The 23,196-nt window shown below is 42.7% G+C and overlaps 1 protein-coding gene across 2 annotated transcripts in view; it reads right to left on the bottom strand.

Moving 5' to 3' along the window:
• Nup205 (nuclear pore complex protein Nup205) overlaps window positions 1–21,812 on the bottom strand; it is a 32,767-nt gene extending 10,955 nt beyond the window's left edge. For both annotated transcript variants that reach the window (XM_089733457.1, XM_089733456.1), the window contains exons 1-25: window positions 21,597–21,812; window positions 21,090–21,250; window positions 20,352–20,472; window positions 19,373–19,550; window positions 18,332–18,532; window positions 17,701–17,782; window positions 17,057–17,160; window positions 14,958–15,198; window positions 14,253–14,389; window positions 13,867–14,043; window positions 13,412–13,582; window positions 12,807–12,924; window positions 11,812–11,926; window positions 10,635–10,804; window positions 9,992–10,177; window positions 9,342–9,560; window positions 7,518–7,653; window positions 6,952–7,138; window positions 6,454–6,625; window positions 5,826–5,935; window positions 3,564–3,708; window positions 2,921–3,212; window positions 2,603–2,718; window positions 1,486–2,295; window positions 148–371 (exon numbers count right to left, since the gene is read on the bottom strand). In XM_089733457.1, coding sequence (XP_089589583.1) covers window positions 148–371; window positions 1,486–2,295; window positions 2,603–2,718; window positions 2,921–3,212; window positions 3,564–3,708; window positions 5,826–5,935; window positions 6,454–6,625; window positions 6,952–7,138; window positions 7,518–7,653; window positions 9,342–9,560; window positions 9,992–10,177; window positions 10,635–10,804; window positions 11,812–11,926; window positions 12,807–12,924; window positions 13,412–13,582; window positions 13,867–14,043; window positions 14,253–14,389; window positions 14,958–15,198; window positions 17,057–17,160; window positions 17,701–17,782; window positions 18,332–18,532; window positions 19,373–19,550; window positions 20,352–20,472; window positions 21,090–21,250; window positions 21,597–21,612 — 4,589 coding nt within the window. In that variant the 5' untranslated portion in view covers window positions 21,613–21,812. The remainder of the gene's footprint in view (window positions 1–147; window positions 372–1,485; window positions 2,296–2,602; window positions 2,719–2,920; window positions 3,213–3,563; window positions 3,709–5,825; window positions 5,936–6,453; window positions 6,626–6,951; window positions 7,139–7,517; window positions 7,654–9,341; window positions 9,561–9,991; window positions 10,178–10,634; window positions 10,805–11,811; window positions 11,927–12,806; window positions 12,925–13,411; window positions 13,583–13,866; window positions 14,044–14,252; window positions 14,390–14,957; window positions 15,199–17,056; window positions 17,161–17,700; window positions 17,783–18,331; window positions 18,533–19,372; window positions 19,551–20,351; window positions 20,473–21,089; window positions 21,251–21,596) is intronic.
• Between the last annotated feature and the right edge of the window lie 1,384 nt (window positions 21,813–23,196).

Below are 23,196 nucleotides of genomic sequence, written 5' to 3'. Positions count from 1 at the left end.
TCGAATCCTGACACTCGCAAGCACAAACGCGTATAAAACAGAAAGAGACAGAGAAAGTCTCATGAAAGGGACATAAAGCTTTTTCCTGCCGTGCCGATTTGTATAAGATAGTTAAGCCCTTAGACGACAGCGCGGCGGTATCGTTACCTTTTGGCGACCGACGGTATGAAGTCAGTGTCGGGGTGCTGCTCGTAGCCGGTGTGCACGTCGGGGTGGCAGTCCAGGGCCTGCAGGTTGGCGACGGTGGACAGCGCGCCCTGGGACAGCAGCGTCTCGGCGCCCACTCGAGTGCCCGCCATCTTGATCAGCAGCGCCATCTTCGATTCGTACACGTACAACACTCGGAGTGACTTCGGGTTCGGTTCCAGAGCCTGAAAATTATTATTCATTGTAATTATTGGCATCCACAAAATTAAAATGTACTAATTAAATAGGTACATTAAATTGTGATTAATTCTAATATATTCTACGTATCTTTACGAAAGTTATTAGAGGAGGCCACGACCCTCAGCACTGAGGATTATCGACGCAAGGAGGAGAGATGCGACCAACATTCTTAGAATATTTCTTTAAACTATAATGATATTGGTCCAATGATCGGAATTCGATCATAATCACTGACACCTCAATACTTAATCAAAATAGTAAAAGCGAAATTAAGCCGTAAAGCTGGCTTCATTTTATGTATTACATTATGTATTCTCTAGATAAAATTTTTGAAACATCAATAATCATTCTTTTTTTTCCTACCTAAGCTTGCCTTTGCTTATTGACAGCCTTGAGAAGCCATATCAGCATAACCTAACAAGTAGTAGCTCACGGGACTCAAACCTGATAATGCTCTTAACACTAAGCCTAACAAAAGCAGTGCTTAGAATCTACCACCGGATCTGAAACGCGACCCACTGAGACGATCCGGCGAGAAACTCAGTGGGGATATGTCTATGGGTTAATTTACGATGACTGGGGACTCATCCATAACTATTAAACAAACCAAATAGAAAATAAGGTTGAAAAACAGATCAAAGAATGGTGCATATATATTTTGGCCTATTTAATATAAAAATTAATATTTCAAAGACCCATTGAATTTTTATGCCAGTTGAGTTAGTGAGACCCAAAAATATAAAAATTACACACTAGTCCATATAAAAGCAATCTTTGCAAAAGTACTAAATACGACCTTAATATTCAAACAAAACAGTTGTAATCACGATGTTATTCTTTCCGGATAATCTACATCATTCTAACACGTAAAGATGAAATTTAATATCATCATGAGAAATAAAGAGTTAAATTATACTTTCCATGTGTGACACTGAATGATGAAAAAATAAATTTAGGTCAGATTTACAAATCTAAAGACGTATCGCGTGTATCTCTAAAAATTCCAAGTACCACATAGAAAAAAAATTTGAACATAGATACATTTATGATACCTTAGTCATACATAAAGTTATGCAAAAAATATAATATCAGACTCACCTCCTTTAGGCCTTCATCGTCTTGCAGCAGACTGTCGATCAAACTCCTCAAATAGCCTTGATTGATGAGTACATTCATCCAGTCAGTCCGAGGATTGATTTCGATGAGCGTCTCCAGGCAGGCCAGCGCCACCATCCTGCACACGTCCTGCCCCGCACTTATACAGTCGCCGCACACTATCGCACACAAGTTCTCGCCGAATTCACTGATCACATCCACCACCATGGCTTTCAGAGACGAATCTTCGCTCTTCTCCTTCGCTTTGGAACTGTCGAGCCTGCTGACGTACGTGTCGTTCAATTCTTGCTCGGGCTCCGCTGGACTGGGCTTGAGGTTCACTATGTTCAAGTAGTTGAGCAGGGCTCCGTACAGATTGACCCGCATATTCTGACTAGCCCCGCCTGACACCAGTATCCAGCTCAATATTTTGTTTAGTATGAATTTTAACGTTAACGAATTGGTTTGCATGATCTGATTTGACGGCCCGAAGAATGAAGTCTCGAATTCTGAAGACGCGAGGTTCGATTCCCGCTTCTGTAAGATGTAGCAGTGGCGCAGATTGACCATCAGCAGCAGCACGGTGCCCGAGGCCAGGTTGCCGAGCTGCGGCAGGACCTCGTCGGGCGGTATCTTGTTGAGTAGGTCCTGTAGGATATTGAGCAGCAAGTTCTTCCTGGCTTCGAGGTTAAGGATGTCGTGAGGAGCTACACAGAACAGCATCTCTGTGAGCTGACGCCACGAGTCGTAGTAGTGGGTGAGCGTGGCGGCGAGGTTGCGCTGGCGGTTCACCTCCGTTACGTAGTCCAAAACCTGTCCAAAAATATTTTTGTATTAATTCTACATAATTTTGATCTAATTTTTTTTCCCATATAACTAACTGGTCACGGCTCATGTGGGATAGTGAACTTAAAGGGAAAAATTACCTTATTTTAGTTAATATTACTTTTAATCTGAAAACAGAATTTGCTACTGACAATGGAAAAGCAGCAGTAAGTAATCTATGCAGTGTTGTGCCCGGAATCTCTACTAAACAACCTGATTAATGAACTGTAATGTATTTGTTTTATTTCTAAATTAAAAACAAAATATCAATAAATAAAATGAATGAGCGATGCACCTTTTGTATTTCTAGTTTGACGAGGTTCCTCTGCGGCGCCGTGGCGTTGAGCGCGGCCAGCTCGCGCGCCAGCAGCGCGTGCACCCGCGATACGCTCACGCGCCGCCCGCCCCCACCTGCACGGTTCGAGACGTTGTTGCCGTTAACCTTATCGTTAGCACTACCACTCACCATCAGGTGGGCCGTATGCTCATATTATGTCTAATAGGGCAATAAAAAAAAATGTTATAATGACATAAACGTCACTATAATTTTAAGATGTAAATTTAAAACGAGACTGTGTGTTTGTTGCTATTCAAAAGCGGAATGCTAATCAACCTGTGGGCAGGTCACAGGATGCGATGGCCTGTCGCAGCTGCTGCGCGTGGAACAGCTCCCAGCGCGGCTCGCGCACCTCCTGCACGGCGACCGGCAGCTCCTCCAGCGTGCGGCGCAGCAGGCACCACTCCCAGTCCTGCGCGGGCGGCGCGGCGGCGGCGCTGCGGCCCGTGAGCGCGGCCAGCAGCGCGGCCAGCGCGGCGTGCTGACCCGCGCCCGCCGCCGCGCCCGCCGCGCACGCGCACGCACGCAGCACCCACGAGCGCGCCGACACGGTCACGGGCGACGCACTCTAAACAATACAAATATTATTATGTAACTTATAACTACACTTGAGACTTTAGAACTTATCTCAAGGTGGGTGGCGCATTTACTTTGTAGATGTCTATGGGCTCCAGTAACCACTTAACACCAGGTGGGCTGTGAGCTCGTCCACCCAACTAAGCAAAAAAAAAGAAGCTTGTCGATTCTACCGCCACAACAGTTCAAGCTAGTTCCAGTGTAAAAAAAGGAGAACTTATTTTTCATTTCTTTTTTCCAATCTCACGTAATCTCGGCTCCTGGCGCCGTGCCTGTGATACAGGACTCACCCAGCCGGGCTCGTGAACCGTCTTGTCTCTGTCACGTGACTGAAACAGTTTACCTTGAGGTCGACGTTGTGTTTGACGTGTCTGCACAGGAAGTAGTCCCTGGACCTCAGGAAGCGCAGCGTCGGTGCTGAGGTGTTCGGCCTCGCGCACAGCCGGTACACCAGGCGGTAGCAGCTCTCGACTAAGTCGGTCGCTTCTCTGTTATCAGAATACATGTGTTGTATAATTTTATATCCATATAACTTGTATAGTTTTAACCAGAGATTTTTTAATATATATAAGAACACTGGGATTATTATTAAGTGGATATCATCACGCCAATTTGAAAAATTAAACCTTTCTGAACACATGACCGAGACGTAAAAATTTCGTTTCATTTTATATATTACTAGCTGACCCGGCAAACGTTGTGTTGCCTTAAATAAGATTTCTAGGGAAATTCTAGTGTAAAAAAAAACCTCATTCAACCACACAATACCTCATTATAACCAAAAAAAATATCCAAAAAATAAAAATAAAAAATAAATTTTTGGGGTGGACAACCCTTATTACTTAGGGGTATGAAAAATAGATAGTAGCCGATTCTTAGACCTACTGAACATACTATTGATACACAAATAAAATCAAAAAAACATGGCTGAAAAATGTATAGTGAGTAAGACAGGAGACCGGCTTCGTCCTCATCCCTACTACGTGATGTTTGCTGGATGAGTGGTGACACCTGGCGGGGATAACTGATCGATTGATAGTTGATCAGTAGTCGACCGGCGAGGGCGGGAGATCAAATTGAATTTAAAAAAAAATCATAATTAAAGGAACTTGAAATTCTAAACTCTGAATAAGAATTTATCGTACTACAATTATAATATTTGATTGCCATCTTGCAACCTTATTGCGGATCTGTGCATAGAATAAAAAAAATAAAAATCGGGATGGAAAAATAGGGGTTGATCGTTTAAGAGTGAAAATTGAGAGTAATATGAATTTTTTACTGAAAAAACAAAAAAAAATTCTTGCCAAAAAAATTAAAGTCTATAATTAACAAATAAAAAATAGGGGTTGATCGTAGAGGGATGAAAAATTGAGAGTAACATTAATTTTTTATTTTAATTCATGACAAAATAAACACAAAATTCTTGCAAAAAAATTTTGTTTTTAATTAACAAATAAAAAATAAGGGTTGATCGTAGAGGGGTGAAAATTTAGGGCTGTATGTATTTTTGTATGCTGTATCATAAAAAAATAAAAACAAAAAATTTTGTCTAAAAAATAAAAAAAATAATTTTGAGATGGACCACCCTTAACATTTAGGGGGATGAAAAATAGATGTTGTCCGATTCTCCACCCTGGCCGACATGCACGCTAAGATTCACGAAAATCGGTCGAGCCGTTTCGGAGGAGTTTAATCACGCACACCGTGACACGAGAATTTTATATATTGAATATTTTCTCTTTTGTTTTCTTATTGTGATTTTTTTTTCTTGTAAAGGAAGCATAAGTGTTTCCGCTATATTTTTTATTAATAATACTGAAGCTCACCAATAGCTTGTACAAAAAAAAACTTAAATGTTTTTTTATGTACTGGTGGCTCGGAGGCCTTTCCAGTTTTACCAGGACAGATGGGCGAGCAAGCGCTCAGCCAGGAGGGGTGCGATTTACTAACAGCTACCCGAGCGCCTCCGAAGGAGACCTATTAACTTAAGAGTAGCTGCTTCGCGAATGAATCTACTACCGGATCGTACTCGCGATCCGCTGAGAAGTACCGGCGAGAAACTCAGTGGCATCTTAAATGTATGAATAGCCCACTCATTGGAACCCCACGCGAGGCATCTACGCGCCGATAGTACCATGACAACAATATGAAACGGCTCTAACAAGTCTTAGATGATAGGCATAAATTATCAACAAACAACCACACAACTGCACAGTTTTGCATGTACATATTAGAAATTATGATTATTTTGTTGACTTGTTGTTACATAAAATCAGCAAACACACTGTCGTACTAAATGCAGAAGGTAAACCCGGCGTGGTCGGGCCAACGGTCCTATGATGAATATCGTGTAGAGTAGGGGCTCTCAAACTTATTTTGTCTACTGCCCACTTTGAGAATAAATTATTTTTTACCGCTTACATTTTTTCACCTACTATACCATTAAAGCGAGAGCTCAGTCGGTGTCTAAGAGTCCTCCTAGATGAACTACCCTACTCAACGCCCCCATTTTATTTCTGGGTCTCTTACCACCCCCCTTTAGGCCTGCAGAGCCAACAGGGGGCGTTATCGCCCACTTTGGGAAAAGCTGGTGTAGAGGCACCTGTTGGGAGAGTGTCCGGCGATGTGCTGGTCCAGCAGGTCCAGTATGGAGTGCAGGCAGGTCCGGGGGAAGCCCGCCACTCCCGGCTCGTGGATGGCACTCCGGGATATCTGTGTCACGAAAACATATCGCACATAATTATGGTGCTATAAAGTCACTTATGCAATTTTTGTAACACTGAACGGAGTATGAGAAAATACATTTTTTAATAGTTATTAGTGAGACGAAAGAGATGTTTGGTTTTACTGATGAAATTTAAAGTTGTAGTTTAAATATTATCATTTTATTTCTATAGCCTATAAGAATTATATAATATAATCTTGGTTATATATATTTTTTTGTTGTTGTTGCACTGTCGATTGCAATGCAATGCAATGCACTGTCGATTGCACCTATAATAATTAAGGTGACATCTGCCATGAACTTTTGTTATCAATTTGTTTGATGATCACTTTGTTGGTGCAACTTAATAAATAAATAAATAAATTATATGTTTCTCCTGAAAAATTACATAATTTGCATAAGTGCCGTTATCGCACCGTATGAGCGATATATATACTCACTATTCTAATGTAATTACGAGTAAAAACGAGTTAGTTGATGGGTTCAAACACAATTATCAACTCACGTCTTCAGTGAGCTGGTATCCCAGTAGGAAGTGCGCGAAGTTGGGAGGGGCCGCGGGCAGCACGTGGTGCAGCAGCGAGAGGACGCCCTCCTTGGCGCGGCGCAGCGCGGCGTCCTCCCCGCCGCCCCCGCTCATCCACTCCTCCGCTTCCAAGCACTCCACGAACCCGTGCCTGGTGCAACAGATACTGTGACGTTAGCGAGGCGGACCAGACGCAGTCGACTGGCGCGCACATACAAATAATTACAATATCGCGACATATCTCTTATTTCTGTTCCGTTGGATGTGTTGTTGCCCATACCCCGTTTGCATATGCCACGGAATTATAAGCTGTCCCAGTTCGATGAGTGGTGAATCAAATCGAGTATCTATCACAAAACGTGGTCATTGACAGCTGATCCGTACTTATGGGAAACGTTAATATATAGCTATAAGATATCTTTATTCGATTCAAAAATGGAACATGCATTATTTCTGACAGTGAGGGGGGGGGCGCACCGGATCTGCGCCGCGAGTGCGGGCGTGCGCGTGGCGGCGGCGAGCACGTGTCGCGCGGCGGGCGGCTGCAGCGCGGCGCGGCACAGCAGCTGCACGGCGCGGCTGGCGGCCAGCGGCGCGGCGCCGGCCAGCCCCGCCACGCGGCAGCACGCCAGCAGTCGGCAGCCGCTCTCCGCGCTCTCAGACTCTGTACGCACCGACCACAGGTTGTGTCACTTTACAAACTCCTTTATTATTTCGACATTGTAATTGCTGTGATGCATTTATAAATAAAACTGTTAGAAATTCAATACACCGCCATCTATTGGATACTTAGCCAACCCGGAAAATAAATAACTCATACCGACATTTGTTTTGAAACTTATAGAACTCACAAATATCTCTTTGTAGGTTTTAAAGAAATAATTTGCAACAAAGAGATATTGTGACTATAAATTGGTATAAAAACTACCCTATCCCTCAAGTTGGACCTAACAAGCCACAGTGTCCAAAGTACAAAAATTGATCCCGGACAAACAACATGATACAATTTTTTATATATTTAAAGATAACAAAGAAAAACATACCGAGTATAAGTTTGGAAAGTCCGATGATAATGACAGATTTCCCCGCCTCCAGCGCGGCCGCGCCCAGCTCCCGCTCGAGGGCGAGCGCGCGCTCCAACATCTCCAGGACGCTAATGAGGCACTGCTCCACGTACTCCTGGAAGTTATTTGATCTCGCTGTAGTCCTATAATATTTACATAGATGTTTCGCAGATACTATCTAGTTGTGGCGCCGTTAGGGAGCGCGCACCGCACCGCCAAGAACCTGCAATTCCCCAGAGCTGGTGGTAGGACCTCTTGAGAGTCCGCGCGGGTAGGTACCACCACCCTGCTTATTTCTGCCGTGAAGTAGTTATGCGTTTCGGTTTGAAGGGTGGGGCAGCCGTTGTAACTATACTGAGACCTTACGGCCTGGCCACGGGGATCGGCGGTGCGAACAGCGAAGCGGTGGACGAGGCGACCATTCGCGCAGCACCGTTTGCAGGCCACGGGTACTCACGTTCGCCGCCGCGACTAGTAAGGAAGTCCGACAGCGAAATGTCTATATCGAAATTATCTCGATATTGCTTACAAATTAATAGTTTTTTGGTTCAGGACCTATTATTTGGAAAATATTGTGAAGTACATGATTTGAATAAGAATCGGAGTATACCTATAGATGGAGAATTCCACAAGAAGTACGAGAAATACTTTGGGTGGCTAGACTTCCAAATAGCTGGTCTAGCTAGTACTTCAGCTTTTTTTTTATTGCTTAGATGGGTGGACGAGCTCACAGCCCACCTTGTGTTAAGTGGTTACTGGAGCCCATAGACATCCACAACGTAAATGCGCCACCCACCTTGAGATATAAGTTCTAAGGTCTCAAGTATAGTTATAATGGCTGCCTCACCCTTCAAACCGAAACGCATTACTACTTCACGGCAGAAATAGGCAGGGTGGTAGTACCCACCCGTGTGGACTCACAAGAGGTCCTACCACCAGTAATTACGCAAATTATAATTTTGAGGATTTCATTTTTATTACACGATGTTATTCCTTCACCGCGGAAATCAATCGTGAACATTTGTTGAGTACGTATTTCATTACAAAAATCGGTACCCAGCTGATATTCGAACACCGGTGCATCGCTCAACACGATTGCACCGGACGTCCGTTAGGCCACGACGACTTTAAAAATAAAAAATAAAAAATAAATAAAAAATATAAAAATTTCGGCGTTAATTTTTCGCGGCGAAAACAACTAAACTCATTTAATCACTGTACTATTCGCCGCGACTACCGCTCGACTCCGTGGCTCGCGCCGTCCGTATTCATGCATTTGTTTTGCTCGCCCGCCGCATCGCGCGATTCGCTCGGTACATTCCGCCGGTCGCTTCGCCGGTCGCCCGTGCGCGTGGCTTGTTAGGTACATTTCTATGCGCTTATTTTAGTCGCTAGACGCTTCGCCGTTCGCACCGCGCGAATATTCGTATCGGCGAATGTCCCGTGGCCAGGCTGTTAGAACTTATGTCTCAAGGTGGGTGACGCATTTACTTTGTAGATCTATGGGCTCCAGCAACCACTTAACACCAGGTGGGCTGTGAGCTCGTCCACCCATCTAAGCAATAAATAAAAAAAACATTGGCAGCTTCATGACGCAAGCTAAGAAAATTATTTTATAAAACGCCTATTGAAATAAGACAAAAGGCACTAAATAATGTGCTTTACCTAGAAGGTTGGCAACATCAGTGATTACTTCAGATTATTTTTATTCTAATAAAGTATAATTTTTACAGACGACTCTTGTTCCTCTGTTAGCCGCAACAGGATGCCCGCGCGGTAGCTACGCAATACGAAAGCTCTCACATTCGCAGATCCAGGCTGCTTCTCGAGCAGTTCGTAGGTTTGGTCGAGCGAGGAGAGCAGCAGCCGCAGCAGCTCGGACTTGGTGTGCAGCTGCAGCAGGATCCTGAAGCCGGGCGGCGCCGGACACTCCGCGTCTCCGCCCGCGGAGGGGAAGTCCGCGGGGGAGGGGGTGTACTGCTCCAGCCACGTGCCGAACAGCCGGAAGCACTGCGATAGGATCTGGAACGTATTTCAACAGTAGTGACGCACTTAGGAACTTGAAGTCAATTTGTTGAAGTGAAATTTCTTTAGAATCGTTGTGATTTCGAACTCGATGAAACGAAAAAACAAGTCCATAGAGACACAAACACATAAATGTATAGGATTCAGCCGGCGAGAGAATGAGATAGAACACATTAGACATTCTCGGTCTCCTGTTTGTGCGACTCTTCGTAGCATCCCCACTATCGTCTACTAAACATTATCCATATGTATGCTCCTGTGTAGTGGGATAGTCAGTATATCTATATCTTTATTTATAAGTTTCACTTCTACCGTGTGTGACTTGCACACACACACACTTTTTTATGATAAACATACGTATCGCCAGACGTACTGTAAGTTCCGGACTGGCGCCCAGTGATCAGTCGGCAGTAGTGCGAGGCTCGTACCTGCCACTTCTCGTGCGGGCGGGCGTAGGGGCGGTGCGGCGCCGGCAGCGCGAGGCGCAGCAGCGCGTGCTGCACGTAGGGCTCCACGCCGGCCGCCAGCGTGCGGGGCGGGGGCGCCGCGCTCAGCGACTGCAGCAGCGACAGGAAGGCGCGCGACAGCGGGTACTCCTCGATGCGGCACTCCACCTGACGACACCGACATGTCTCAACCTGCTCGTGCGGTTATATCTAACGAATGTTCCTCAGACGATCATTGACTCACGTCTTTCAAATTTTATCTTTTCTTTTGAATTTGACATTTTGTAGAAATCGATTTCCAAAAAATAAGTTTGTTTGTTTGTATTGAACAGGCTCCGAAATTACTGAACCGATTTGAAAAAATCTTTCACTGTTTGAAAGCTACACTATCCCCGAGTGACATAGGCGATATTCTTTTCTTTTTTTAAATAGGGATCCTTGCTAAAACTCCAATAATGTAACCCAAGGTTATTCAAAACTATCTTTATAATTTTCTTTTTTTAGTAACTAGACGCAAATAAAAGGGTTGATGTGTGTGTATTATGATTGTTAATTTGGATTTTTTTATTAAAGACCCGAGCGAAGCTGGAGCGGGCCGCTAGTATGAGATAAAGGAAAACCTTGCCTCCTGCAGTTCAGCGTTGAGCGCCCGCTTGTCGTTGGTGAGGGAGACGAGGCGGGCGGCCTCCAGCCCGGCCCACAGGCGCGGCGCGGTGCAGGGCCAGCCGCCCAGCGCCGCCAGCGTCAGGCACAGCTCCGCCTTCAGCTGCAGCGGTATGTGGCAGCACATCAGCCCTGCGGAAGAAGAATATCGACGCTTGAAAGGCAAACGTGACTAAGCGACAATGCGTGAACTTTACAGTAGACTCATTTAAAGTTGAAATGCCTGAAAAAAAATTCTATTTTAACGAATCTAGCTGTAGGATTGGAATGATTTTAATAGACCTAGAAACATATTTTTTTTGCGCATCGAATATGGTTATTGCCTATAATTTATGTACAAAGCAGTTATTATCGCTTAGTCACGTTTGCCTTTCAAACGTCGATATATTGTCTAAGTCTAAGTTTCTCGCCACTCGTATTGTGTTAGTGGCGTGTCCGAGTCGCGCCGAGACCGTCGCGTCGTTTGTACCAACTCGAACATGCTGACACTATGTAACTATTTATACGTACGTTATGGATTAAAGAATCGGCTTCCAAAATGGTTCACGGTCTATGAGCCGCTTCAATTGGATCGATCTTCTGTAAATTACTTTTGTTTGCTTGTAGAACGCAATGATTACATTACACATGATCATAGATAAGTAAACAGATAGTCACGTCCGTGCGTTGCAGGTCACTACGTACGCTCGGCGGCTGCGCCCGCTGGTCTCACTCATTTTACTGTGACCGATGTGGCCACAAATTATCTGTTTGCAAAAGCTCAGGCGTAAGTCCGCCAGTACAGCGAGAGGTGAAACATTTACAACCAATTTTTTATTTGTTTTTTTTTATTACCCATGTAGACAGACGAACATACGACCTAATAGTGCGTGGTTATCGTCGCCCATGGACTTCAAGGATGCCAGAGGCAGAGTCAAGCCGCTTCCCACCGCTAAGTACTCTCCGCCAGCCTCGTTTGAAGCAGGACATGTCATAGCACTCGAGAAACACCGTAGTGGGGAGCTCATTCCAAAGCCGGATGGTACGTGGCAGAAAATAATTCTGAAAAGGCACTGTGGATGAGTAGCTCCAGATAGTATGGAAGGTTCAGCTGTCGTGGTTGCGTTGTACCGATGTACGGAGCGCGGCGGGGCACGCACCGAACATGTTGTTGACGGCGTCCCACTGCAGGTTCTCGCAGATGGCGGCGGCCGCGGCCTGGTCCTCGCGCGCCACCCCCGCCAGCAGCTGCAGCGCCGCTATCATCGCCTCCACCTGCCCGCGAACAACAGGCATCAATTACATTTACAATACCGCCACAAAGAAGCCTCAATAAAATATTGTTACGCCGGTAAGAGTAACGCCATGAATCGCCGAATAGTCGAAGTATCTAGTAGCACCTAGAACGCTCGAGAAGTACAACGCCATCTATTGTCAGATAGCGGAAACACAATACTAGAGATGTGCGGAATATTCTCGATAATTCTAGGGATGTGGTATCGACTATAAAAGCGTTAAAGGGATGGCACGCAATCAGTCATTAATCGGAACTACTCGAAGCGAATGAAGCGAATTGAGAATTTTAAAGTGTATTGAAGTGTCTTAAGTGTCCTAAGTGCTAATACACTGTTAACTTGTAATTCGGTAGAATTTTATTTATCCCGAAACCCAGCGCGTAACAATATACTCAATCGTTACGACATAAAGCTTTAGTTTACTTGCAGACTTTACGCATCCTGTGGATTCCAATGAAACCACTGGATCCATCGCACACTGTATTAAACGTTACAATTTCATACAATTAGTTTGCGAATAAGACATCTTTCAATTTATTTTGAATGATTGCATTTTACTTTACAGTAATGTCGGGGGCTAGCTACAGCCGCGTCTTCACAAGTCGATTCCGTTATCCCCACCACTTAAGAAATGCGATCCATAGTTAGGTTCAGACCTCCGCGGTCACGGATGACTGTTCCCTTGTGCCCTTGGAGTACGAGCGTGTCTTCCGTATTATTGAGTTGGAATTTTGTTATTGGGACTCCGGGGGAGGACTTTTTTACTGTGTCATCACAACATGGCAGATGTCGCGAGAGTGGTTTCGCAAATGAGCGTTTTTTTAAGGATTAATTTTGTACAATGTACCAATTCTTCTTACCTCTTCCTGTCGGATGAGCAGTTTCCCCGGTCTGGCTGCTGGAGTGACGATGGCCGTGGCTCCCAGCGACGAGGAGTGCAGCGCGTCCGAGAACGGCGCGTGGTCCGTGCGCAGGTTCCTGTGTGCGTGACAATCGCGACTGCGTACAGTTACTTTTAATAATATTGTTACGCCGGTAAGAGTAGCGCTATCTATCGCCGAATAGTCAAACGAATGTCGAAGGATCTAGTAGCACCTAGAACGCTCAAGAAGTACAACGCCATCTATTGTCAGATAGCGGAAACATAATACTCGAAATGTGTGGAATATTCTCGATAATTATAGGGATGTGGTGTCGGCTATAAAAGCGTTGCAGGGATGGCACGCAATTAGTAACCGGAACTACTCGAAGCGAAATAGCGAACGGATCACCTGAAGCGAAGCGGAAAAAGTGAATTGAGAATTTTAAAGTGTTTGTGAAGTGTTTTAAGTATTCTAAGTGTTGAATACAGTTTTTAGTTGTACTTTGGCGGAACATTTATTTATCCCGAGCCCCAGCGCGTTACAATATAATTAACTATATCGTATACAGTACAGCGCCCAGGTGTGCGTGCGTGTGTACGTACGAGTGGTATCTGGCGAGTGCGAGCAGCATGTGGTGCGCGGAGAGCGCGTCGCGGCGGGAGAGCAGCGCCCAGGTGTGCGTGCAGACGGCGAGCGAGGACATGGCCTGCAGCGCCGCGCTGGAGGCGGCGCCCCGCACGAACTTGTACAGCGAGGCCGCGCGTCCGCCCCAACTGTACACAACATACTTGATCATAATATGAACTTTTAAAAAAGTAAAATTAACATTTTTATTAGGTGCTGCTCCGACAGGTTGAAAGATAAAGCTGTAGTTTCTCAAGGGGGTTTAATGGTTTGACACTTTCTTATCATACATTTGATTAACATGGATTTAGAAAAAATAAGTACATAGTATATAATATACTTAGAAAAATCAATTATATATTTTACTACAATTTGAAGATAACAAATTGTTATCTGTTGCATCAGTGCAAGTGTGGGAGGGTGGGTGTCGTACCGCGGCTGGTGCGCGGGGCGGCACGGCTGCCAGTAGTCGTCGCGCAGGCGGTGCGGGTCGCGCGCGTACAGGCGGCGCACGCAGCGCAGCAGCGCGTCCAGGCGCGTGCGCGAGCCGCCCGGCGCCGCCAGCCCCTCCAGCGCGTACGCCTGCACCGAGCGCGCCGCCTCGTCCGCCCTGCCGCCGCGACGCGTTGCAACAACAAACACCATATTTACGTCACGTAAGACGACTAAACACAGTAATTGAATGATCGATTTATTTTGATTAGAATTCCTTTACACTGCTTATTGCGTTACGTGTTATAAAATGTGCTAAAATTAAGTATATTATTATTTTTTCCATGTTGGTGACGGTATGTGCACCGGCTCCGTGGCGGGACTCACTTGACTCTCATCTCCATCAGCTTGGAGTGCATGAGCACTATGAAGTCGGTGATGAGCGAGTGTATGCGGCGCTGGTAATACTCCTCTTTGGCCACGTAGTCTGTCGAGAGTATCGCCTCGTCCAGGTACTCGAACACCTGAACAATAGCATATTATGTACAGAAAATCGTTCGTGGCTACATTTACTTAATACTTAACAAATACTTAATTTTTATCATTTACTGCTAGGTGTCTTTGTAGCATAATTAGTTAATTGTAACCATACGCTAAAGGTACTCTCTTTTCTACAGTGAAACAATCATAGTATCATTTCTTTTTGATGCTTAGATGGGTGGGCGAGCTCACAGCCCACCTGGTGTTAAGTGGTTACCTGTTTTTTTTTTCTAGTAGGTGAGCTCACGGGGCTCAAACCTGACGACGTTGCTAACACGAACCTTAGCAAGAGCCGTGCTTCGCAGAATCTACCACCGGATCGGAAACGCGACCCACTGGGAAGATCCGGCGAGAAACTCAGTGGGCTGTGTCTCAGGATTAATTTACTCGTCGAGCCGAGAGCGAGATGTCTGGTGTTACCAGAACTCATAGACATCTACAATGTAAATGCGCCGCCCACTTTGAGATATAAGTTCTAAGGTCTCATGAGTAATGATCATACAGTACAATGAGACTTCGCTACCGGCTACTGCTTGAGGAGTAGGTGCAGACCTTGGCGTCGATGGCGGCGTCGACCAGCGTCTCGTCGTTGTCGAGCAGGTCGGGCGCGGGGCAGTGCGGCGCGGGGGCCCGCTTGAGGGCGGCCAGCGCGAGGCCGAGCGCGAGCTGGCACAGCGCACGCGCGCCGCCCGCCGCCGGCTGCTGCGGGCTCAGCTCCTCCACCAGCACCGATATCAGTTCCGGATCTTGGATCAACGGCAGCTTCTTTGCTAGTTCCTCGCCGTCTTCTCGTCTGTCATACAAAGTAGTCATACATTACAAAATAAAGCTAAACAAATCAAGCCCTGATGACCTTATTGATTATTTCGAAGTCGTCGTGGCCTAACGGATAAGACGTCCGGTGCATTCGTATTGAGCGATGCACCGGTGTTCGAATCCCGCAGGCGGGTACCAATATTTCTAATGAAATACGTACTCAACAAATGTTCACGATTGACTTCCACGGTGAAGGAATAACGTCGTGTAATAAAAATTTAACCCGCAAAATTTTAATTTGCGTAATTACTGGTGGTAGGACCTCTTGTGAGTCCGCGCGGGTAGGTACCACCGCCCTGCCTATTTCTGCCGTGAAGCAGTAATGCGTTTCAGTCTGAAGGGTGGGGCAGCCGTTGTAGCTATACTGAGATCTTAGAACTTATATCTCAAGGTGGGTGGCGCATTTACGTTGTAGATGTCTATGGGCTCTAGTAACCACTTAACACCAGGTGGGCTATGAGCTCGTCCACTCATCTAAACAATAAAAAAAAAAAAACAAAGATTAAATAATTTTTAATTCTATGATTCCAGGTTTTTTAAGTGAAACTTATTTAGGATCGCTGTGATTTCCAACCCGATGAAACGAAAAAATAAGTCCATAGAGACACAAACACATAAATGTATAGGATTCAGCCGGCGAGAGAATGAGATAGAACACATTAGACGTTCTCAGTGCAGTGTTTTTTAATACAGCGCTATCTATGAGATTTTTTAATACTAACGTGTGTATAAAACCTCTTGTAGTGAATTTTAATTTAGGATTATACGTGAAGTTAAAATATCAATTCACAGAGGGCGCTACCTCATACTATAAAAGATGAATTGTAATTATTTACTAATGACAAAATTTTATATATTATTATACATTTATATAGAAATTTAGGTTAATTGTATTGTAGGGTGCAGTGTGAGTTTGTTATTTAAAGATTATGTTGCTTAAAAATGTTTATTGTTAAAATATAAAGTAAATCAATGAAATGTTAATGTTTTGAATGCACCCGGGTGACGCGGTTGTTGATCATGCACTAACGATTTGTGGAAATAAATTAACGCGTCACGCGAATTATGCTGACAAAGATGTTCGGTAATATATTACTGAACATGTATTTTAATTTTTGAAGGTTTCACTTCTACCACGTTTGAATTGCACACGTATTTTTTTTAATTATCATTTGGTCCATTTTAAGTTGAACGTCTATACAAGACATCTGGTTTAAGTATTCTTCAATCAGAACACTAATATAATATTATTAAGTCTTAAATTTCAAATTTTTTTTTATTGCCTTTGTAGGCAGACGAGCATACGGCCCACCTGATGGTGAGTGGTTACTGTTGCCCATGGACTTCAGCAATGCCAAGGGCAGAGCCAAGCCGCTGCCTACCGCTTAATACTCTCCACAAGCCTCGTTTGAAGAAGGACATGTCATAGAGCTCGGGAAACACCGTGGAAGGGAGTTCATTCCATAGCCGGATGGTACGTGGCAAAAATGATCTCTGGAAACGCACTGTGGATGAACGTAGTGGCTCCAGGTAGTATGGATGAACTCTACTCCGGTGGTGGACGGTGCGATGGTAAACGAGATGTTGGTATCATCTCGAACAATTCCGCAGAGCACTCCCCATGGAACATGCGGTACAAAATACAGAGGGAACCGAAGTCCCTCCGCAGACCCAGAACAAACGGCTCCAAACGATCCGTGAGCGCGGGATTATCGACAATCCGAACGGCTCTCTTCTGTATGGAGTCAAATGGATTTTAATGTATTTGAAAGATCTTTTAAATGAGTATTATATTTTTATCAACTATAACAAGGTAATGATTTATTTAAACTAACCTGTGCAATACCGACAAGTCCAGAGCGTACAACAGCGCCATGTGTAGCGCGAGAGACACTTCATCTAAAGCACCGGTGGGACCGAGGGATGGGGACGTGCTTTGCTGAAAAAATGTCTCATATTAAAGTCAAAAATTTTTTTACTAATTTTTAAAACTATTACTAGTGCTACTGCTGCCGCTTTTTCGGTATAAATAAAATACAGTTTACTGCTTCATATTATTGGCATTGGTGCTTCAATCATCTTCAACCTCAATCTTTTTACTTTTGCAAAAGTTTAGAAATGAGCTTTACAATAAGGAGGCAAAAATAGTTAATAAATGTTGTGTTCATAACGAATTGTAAGACTGCTCCCGCCCTGTCAACTGCTCGAGTCTGAACCACAGACTCCTAGAGTCTTATTCCGAATGAATTATCATAATAAAAATGATAAGAACATAATATATTAATAACAATTTTTGACAGTCTTCTTTTAAAGGGGTTTTTAAGTTCTGATAATTCTTTGTGTATAAGAGCATTAACGCGTGAAATTATACCTTAAAATACATTTGAAACGACCAACGATCATAAGCTTACTTAGTAAAAAATATTAATTGAGCATTGCTCGGGTGTTATAAAAAATAACAAGTTGTTATAACACTTACTTCTGACAGTATTCTAAGTAGTAAGTCTCTTTCCAGTCCACGTTGTGCCGATAAAGTAAACAGCACACTTGCCAATAGTTTCCTGTGAATTAAATTGTTAGTACTGCACATGAAACATTCGTTATTATATAATTGACAAGCGCCCCGCTCCGGCTCCGCTCGGGTCTTTAACAAAAATTTCAACGATATTTGACGTTGTTATTTTTTTAAATAAAAGAACACTTATTGCGGCATAACTAGTTAGACATATACTGTCGCGACACTTTTTGTAAATAATAATGTGTTCTACAAAGTTGTAGTACATTAATTTATTCTATCATCAATAGTTTTCGCAGGGCACACGATGCAAAGAATATTTTACGTAATTTTTTTACACCTTGAGTTACATTATTGGAGTTTTAGTAACGATCCCTATTTTTTTCAAAAAAGATTATAGCCGATGTCACTCGGGAATATTGTAGCTTCCAAACAATGAAAGAATTTTATGTAAAATTATAAAATATATAAATTCCAGAGCACAATATTGAGAACATACGTCCACTAAGAAACATAGACTCACTACTAAATACGTCTCCCTTCATAGTTATCATTCTGAGTTTTACAACATTTTTTTTTAATTTAAGCTAATTACCTAGTATCATTGAGGGTGGCGCACAGCCTGGCGAGGTGGGGATGCGGGGGCGCGGCGCGGTGCGCGTGCAGCAGGTCGAGCGTGGCCCGCACGTCGCAGCGCGGCAACGCGTCCAGCACGCCCGCACCCAGCCCCCCACTGCACGCCTGCTCCACGTAGCGGCTCACGTACCACACTACCTCCGCACGTGCCGATATTGACCTGACATAATGCAATGTATTTTTTTTTAATTGCTCAGATAAGTGGACGAACTGTCGGCCCACCTGGTGTTAAGTGATTACCGGAACCCATAGACATCAACAACGTAAATGCCCCCACCCACCTCCAGAGACATGAAGTCGAAGTTTCAAGTGTATTGCAACTTTGAACTTTAAGACACAAAAGTCTGTTTTATAGTTCAATAGCTGCCTCACCCTTGAAACTGAAAAGTATTACTTCTACATGGCAGGGCAGCCATACTTATCCATACAAGTTCATGAGACTTACCCATAAAAGTCGTCGTGGCCTAAAGGATAAGACGTCCGGTGCATTCATATTAAGCGATGCACCGGTGTTCGAATCCCACAGTAGGGTACCAATTTTTATAATGAAATACGCACTCAAAAAATGTTCACAATTGACTTCCACAGTGAAGGAATAACATTGTGTAATAAAAATCAAACCAGCAAAATTATAATTTTCGTAATTACTGGTGGTAGCACCTCTTGTGAGTCTGCGCGGGCAAATACCAGCACTCTGCCTATTTCTGCCGTAGAACAGTAATGCGTTTCGGTTTGAAGGGTGGGGCAGCCATCGTAACTATACTTGAGACCTTTAACACCAGGTGAGCTGTGAGCTCATCCACCCATCTAAGCAATAAAAAAAAAACACCGTACCACCAATGAGACTGAGAGATGTAAATGCTGACTAGTACTGCTGTTAGTAAACCCTGACTAGACAATGTTAACATCACACAATCATTTTATTTTTCAATTTACAACCTTTTTCTGCACATAATGTATTTGTAAAATGAACTAATTTAATAGAAAAATTTGCACTCACCAACAAACACCTTCTCTGGCCATGCATAGTTCTTTTAATGCCTGCACAAGTGCTCTACGTCCATCATAGTACAGCAAAACGGCCACAAGGCCTCGCGGCAGACCAGGGTGACGTGGTAACTGTCGCTGTGCTGTATGAAGCAGCTCTAATGCAAGGTATTCATTCACATTGAACATATCTGTAGACAAAAATATATTTTATGGACTATATTATAATGAATTCACAGAACTAATTTTGGTTCTTTAAAACATTAAGTGCAACATTAAAATACAATGAAAAGATTTAAGTTACAGAGATGTGAAGCATGCAGGATATACACATACTTACAATGTTGTTTTTATGAATGAACTGGCCTGTAGGCTTTTCCTGTTTCACTAAGACAGGTGCGCAAGCAAAGGCTCAGCCAGGAAGGAAGGGATTTATTTGCTAACAGCTGCCTGAGCGCCTCTGGCGGAGACCTAACAACTCAAAGGCAGCTGCTTTGCAAATGAATCTACTACTAGATTGGAATCGCTAACAAGATCCGGCAAGAAACTCACTAAGCTGACGTATGGGTTAGGTGCCCGTGTGAATACGGTCACCAGAGTCCCTAAGAATGCTCCTAGCAAGCTCAGGCATCTAATGCAAGAGTTATTGGATCTAATATGTATGGACGTGTCTAGGGCGTCTACAGTGACTGGCTCCTGGTGAGCAGGAGTTGGGGAGTAGTCAGCGGCAGTATTGATAACGCGATTATCTTGACACATAGCCTTGCCGAAGTACTCTTCTGAAACTGACTTCCAGGTTTTTCTGGATCAATTCAAGATTACCGATGTATCAAAATGTTGAGCAAAATAACTTCAAATACACAAATTTTACTATAAGAAACCAAATAAAATATTGGAATGAAAATTTTTAAACTGGAGTCTTGAAGTCACAAAAGATATAGGATTCCTTCGTATTTCTTAAACTTTTAATGAATTCAAATTTATAATATTACCTGATATAATGATAGCTTCATCCACAAGTTCCTTGGATATGATGGTCCTCCCTATGCTAGGCAGTGTGATACCTTCAGTCATACCCCTCTTTAGTTCCTCCCTGCTTGCCAGGTTTTTTGGCTAAACAACATAAAAAAAAATACAAATTTACAGTAAAGTATAACACAACATTAGGTTTTGATTTTCAAGTTCAAGGTTTCAAAAAGAAACCACCAGAGATGAAAACACAAATTTAATTTAGTTTAACTAAATTTTATAATCATTTTATACCTATCGGTTTACATTGTGGCATTTAGCATTTGAGTGGATTAATGATGACTTAATGAATAGTGAAATCAAGGTGATAAGGAATTAAATCAATTGCATGAAAGAGTGGTACTGCACATTTAATTTTACAAATGGTCAATTGGGAACCTTTATTTTATTACTTATAAGGGCAAATAAGTTCTCAGACCACCCAATGTAAAGTAGTTACCAGAACCCCTTCACATCATAACATTAATGCCTCCACTGTATTTGCAATAGACATAAAATAAATTATAAACAATGTAACCTATTATGAATATTTACAAAAGTAAGATTATTATAAAAATATAATAAAAAGCACACTTGACTTCTTACAATCAAATTAATTGCTTTTCTTGATACTACATACACTTTAAGATCATCTCGAGTTTTCTTAGGTTTAATGAAACAGAAGTATCATGAAAGAAATTAGTAAAAAATATGTCACTCACTGGATTCTTAAATAAAGCTAGAAATGTTTGCTTGTGTCTTCTAAGAACTGACTCAAAGGTGTGTACAGCATAAAGGGCCCCACCACTCTCATGTGTAAGATAACTCTCCACTACAGACACCAACTCTTTGTAGGGCGTCCACAGATCGTCTGTGGTATTGCCTGAAAAGTGGTACTTTATTTACACAATTCAATTAAACATATGAACGCAGTTAGGAAATAATAATTGTCTGGTCTTATTTCTCGGTGAACCGATATACGTTTGAAGATAATCAATGAAATTCATTTTAATTGTTTTTTACAATTTTTTAATCGATTTAAATGGATAATTTTTTAAAACATACTTTGTTTAATTCCGCTATATAAATAGGAATTCTACTGCAGAGAACGACGACTGCAGTATTGTTTAAGAAGATCATTTGAAAGAAAAAAGGGAGATTTGTACATTTATACTTTTAGTAGAGAATAAAACAAATTTAGGTTATATGTCGGTATCAGTTTTGTTTACCTTCGTTGATTTCCATGATTACTTAGTTGTTGGCATCAGACTTGAAACATAAATATTAGTATTTCACGCAAACTTAAGGTATATGACTATCTTATTAATTATATTTATTATTAAAATACTATTACAGTTTGGCGTTTGAAACTTGAAATTTTTTGAATGTCTTTAAATGAAGCGACAAACAAACGCGCGCGGTTGCTTTTTTTTTGACAGTTGTTGTCAAAGTCAAGTTGAGTAGTTATTTTTCCAACTAGAAAAGTAATGATATCAAACCATGTATCCTAATCTTGAAAAGAGGAGGGTTGAGTAGAGCTGGACATTCCTACCGTAAAACGTCAACGCCGAGCACTGGGCGGCGGGAAATAACCCAGCCCCCGGATACAACCAGAGACCCGGAGCGGGACCAGTTTGCCTTGAAGGACTAAATTCCTTTGAAATACTGATGTGGAAGGACGTGGGAACCCACCACAATTACATCCCAAGAGAGTCATGGACAGAGAAACATTTAAACTGTTTCAAGGCCATGACCACGACCCTCAGTAATGAGGAAACCGACGCAAGGAGGAGGATCCTAATCTTTTATATATATAATTTTTTACGATTTATGAATCCTTTATTAATAAATAAGAAATCAAAATAATTTAACATAAATCCACACAAGTAACATCCCATACCAGGCACCAACCGACTGATCATGGAATTAGAGATTAGCGATGTGAACCGATTACAATTTCAGGCTCCGGTTTATTACCGGTTTTTTTAGGTATTTTTAGGTTTTTTCCATAAAAGCTAACTAGTCACTAAATAAAACAAATTTACGCGCAAACGAAGAGTTTTCTTCATACAACTAATTGGGTGAGCATATTTTATATAGGCTTTTAATGATCATATTTATATTATCCAATAATAAAAAGCTTTTTATTTTTGATTTAATACTATTGTATTAAATCAAAAATTGATTATTACTATTAATACTATTGTATTGCAAGAAGCATAGTTGGTCCACTGCGTCATCCAGAAGCCTGCTCCTTCTGGATGTTAGCACGTACCCCGACGTCGAAAATATACGTTCGGAAGGCACAGAAGTTGCTGGGACTGATAGGTATTTAAATGCTATTTTGTTTAAAGGCCTTAAATTAGTATTGCTCATCCAAAACGTGCCGGCAATTTCAGTGTGGTTTCCTGTGGCGGCTTCAGTTTCAATATACATTCGCACTATATTCACTACGGCCGCCGTGGCGTTCGGAATATCCCGTTTTCGCGAATGCAAAAAAAAACAGAATACCAGGCTTTTTAAAATTGTTTGTGGTTTCTTCTGGCTGTTCTGATAATAAAGCGAGAGTTGAAAATTCTTTAAGATTCCCCAGTTCACGACGCACTATCTCTTTTGCAGACAACATGTGCTCTGGTTGGCGAAAGCCATTTCTGAGTGTTCGGTGCAGATATGTGGATATTTGGGTCACAGTCCTCATTTCGTACGCTAAAAGTCTACCAACCATATTGTAGTTATTGCACGGTAGTTTTTAAATGTAATGCACGGTAATTTGAGTCTGAAACACGGTTTTTTTAGGTAGCTTGTTTTTTTTTTATTGCCTAGACGGGT

Source organism: Bombyx mandarina, chromosome 15, assembly GCF_030267445.1.
Source record: "Bombyx mandarina strain Sakado chromosome 15, ASM3026744v2".
Lineage (NCBI taxonomy): Eukaryota > Metazoa > Arthropoda > Insecta > Lepidoptera > Bombycidae > Bombyx > Bombyx mandarina.
The sequence above is the reverse complement of the archived record's forward strand: the minus strand, read 5'-3'. Positions and strand labels throughout refer to the sequence as shown.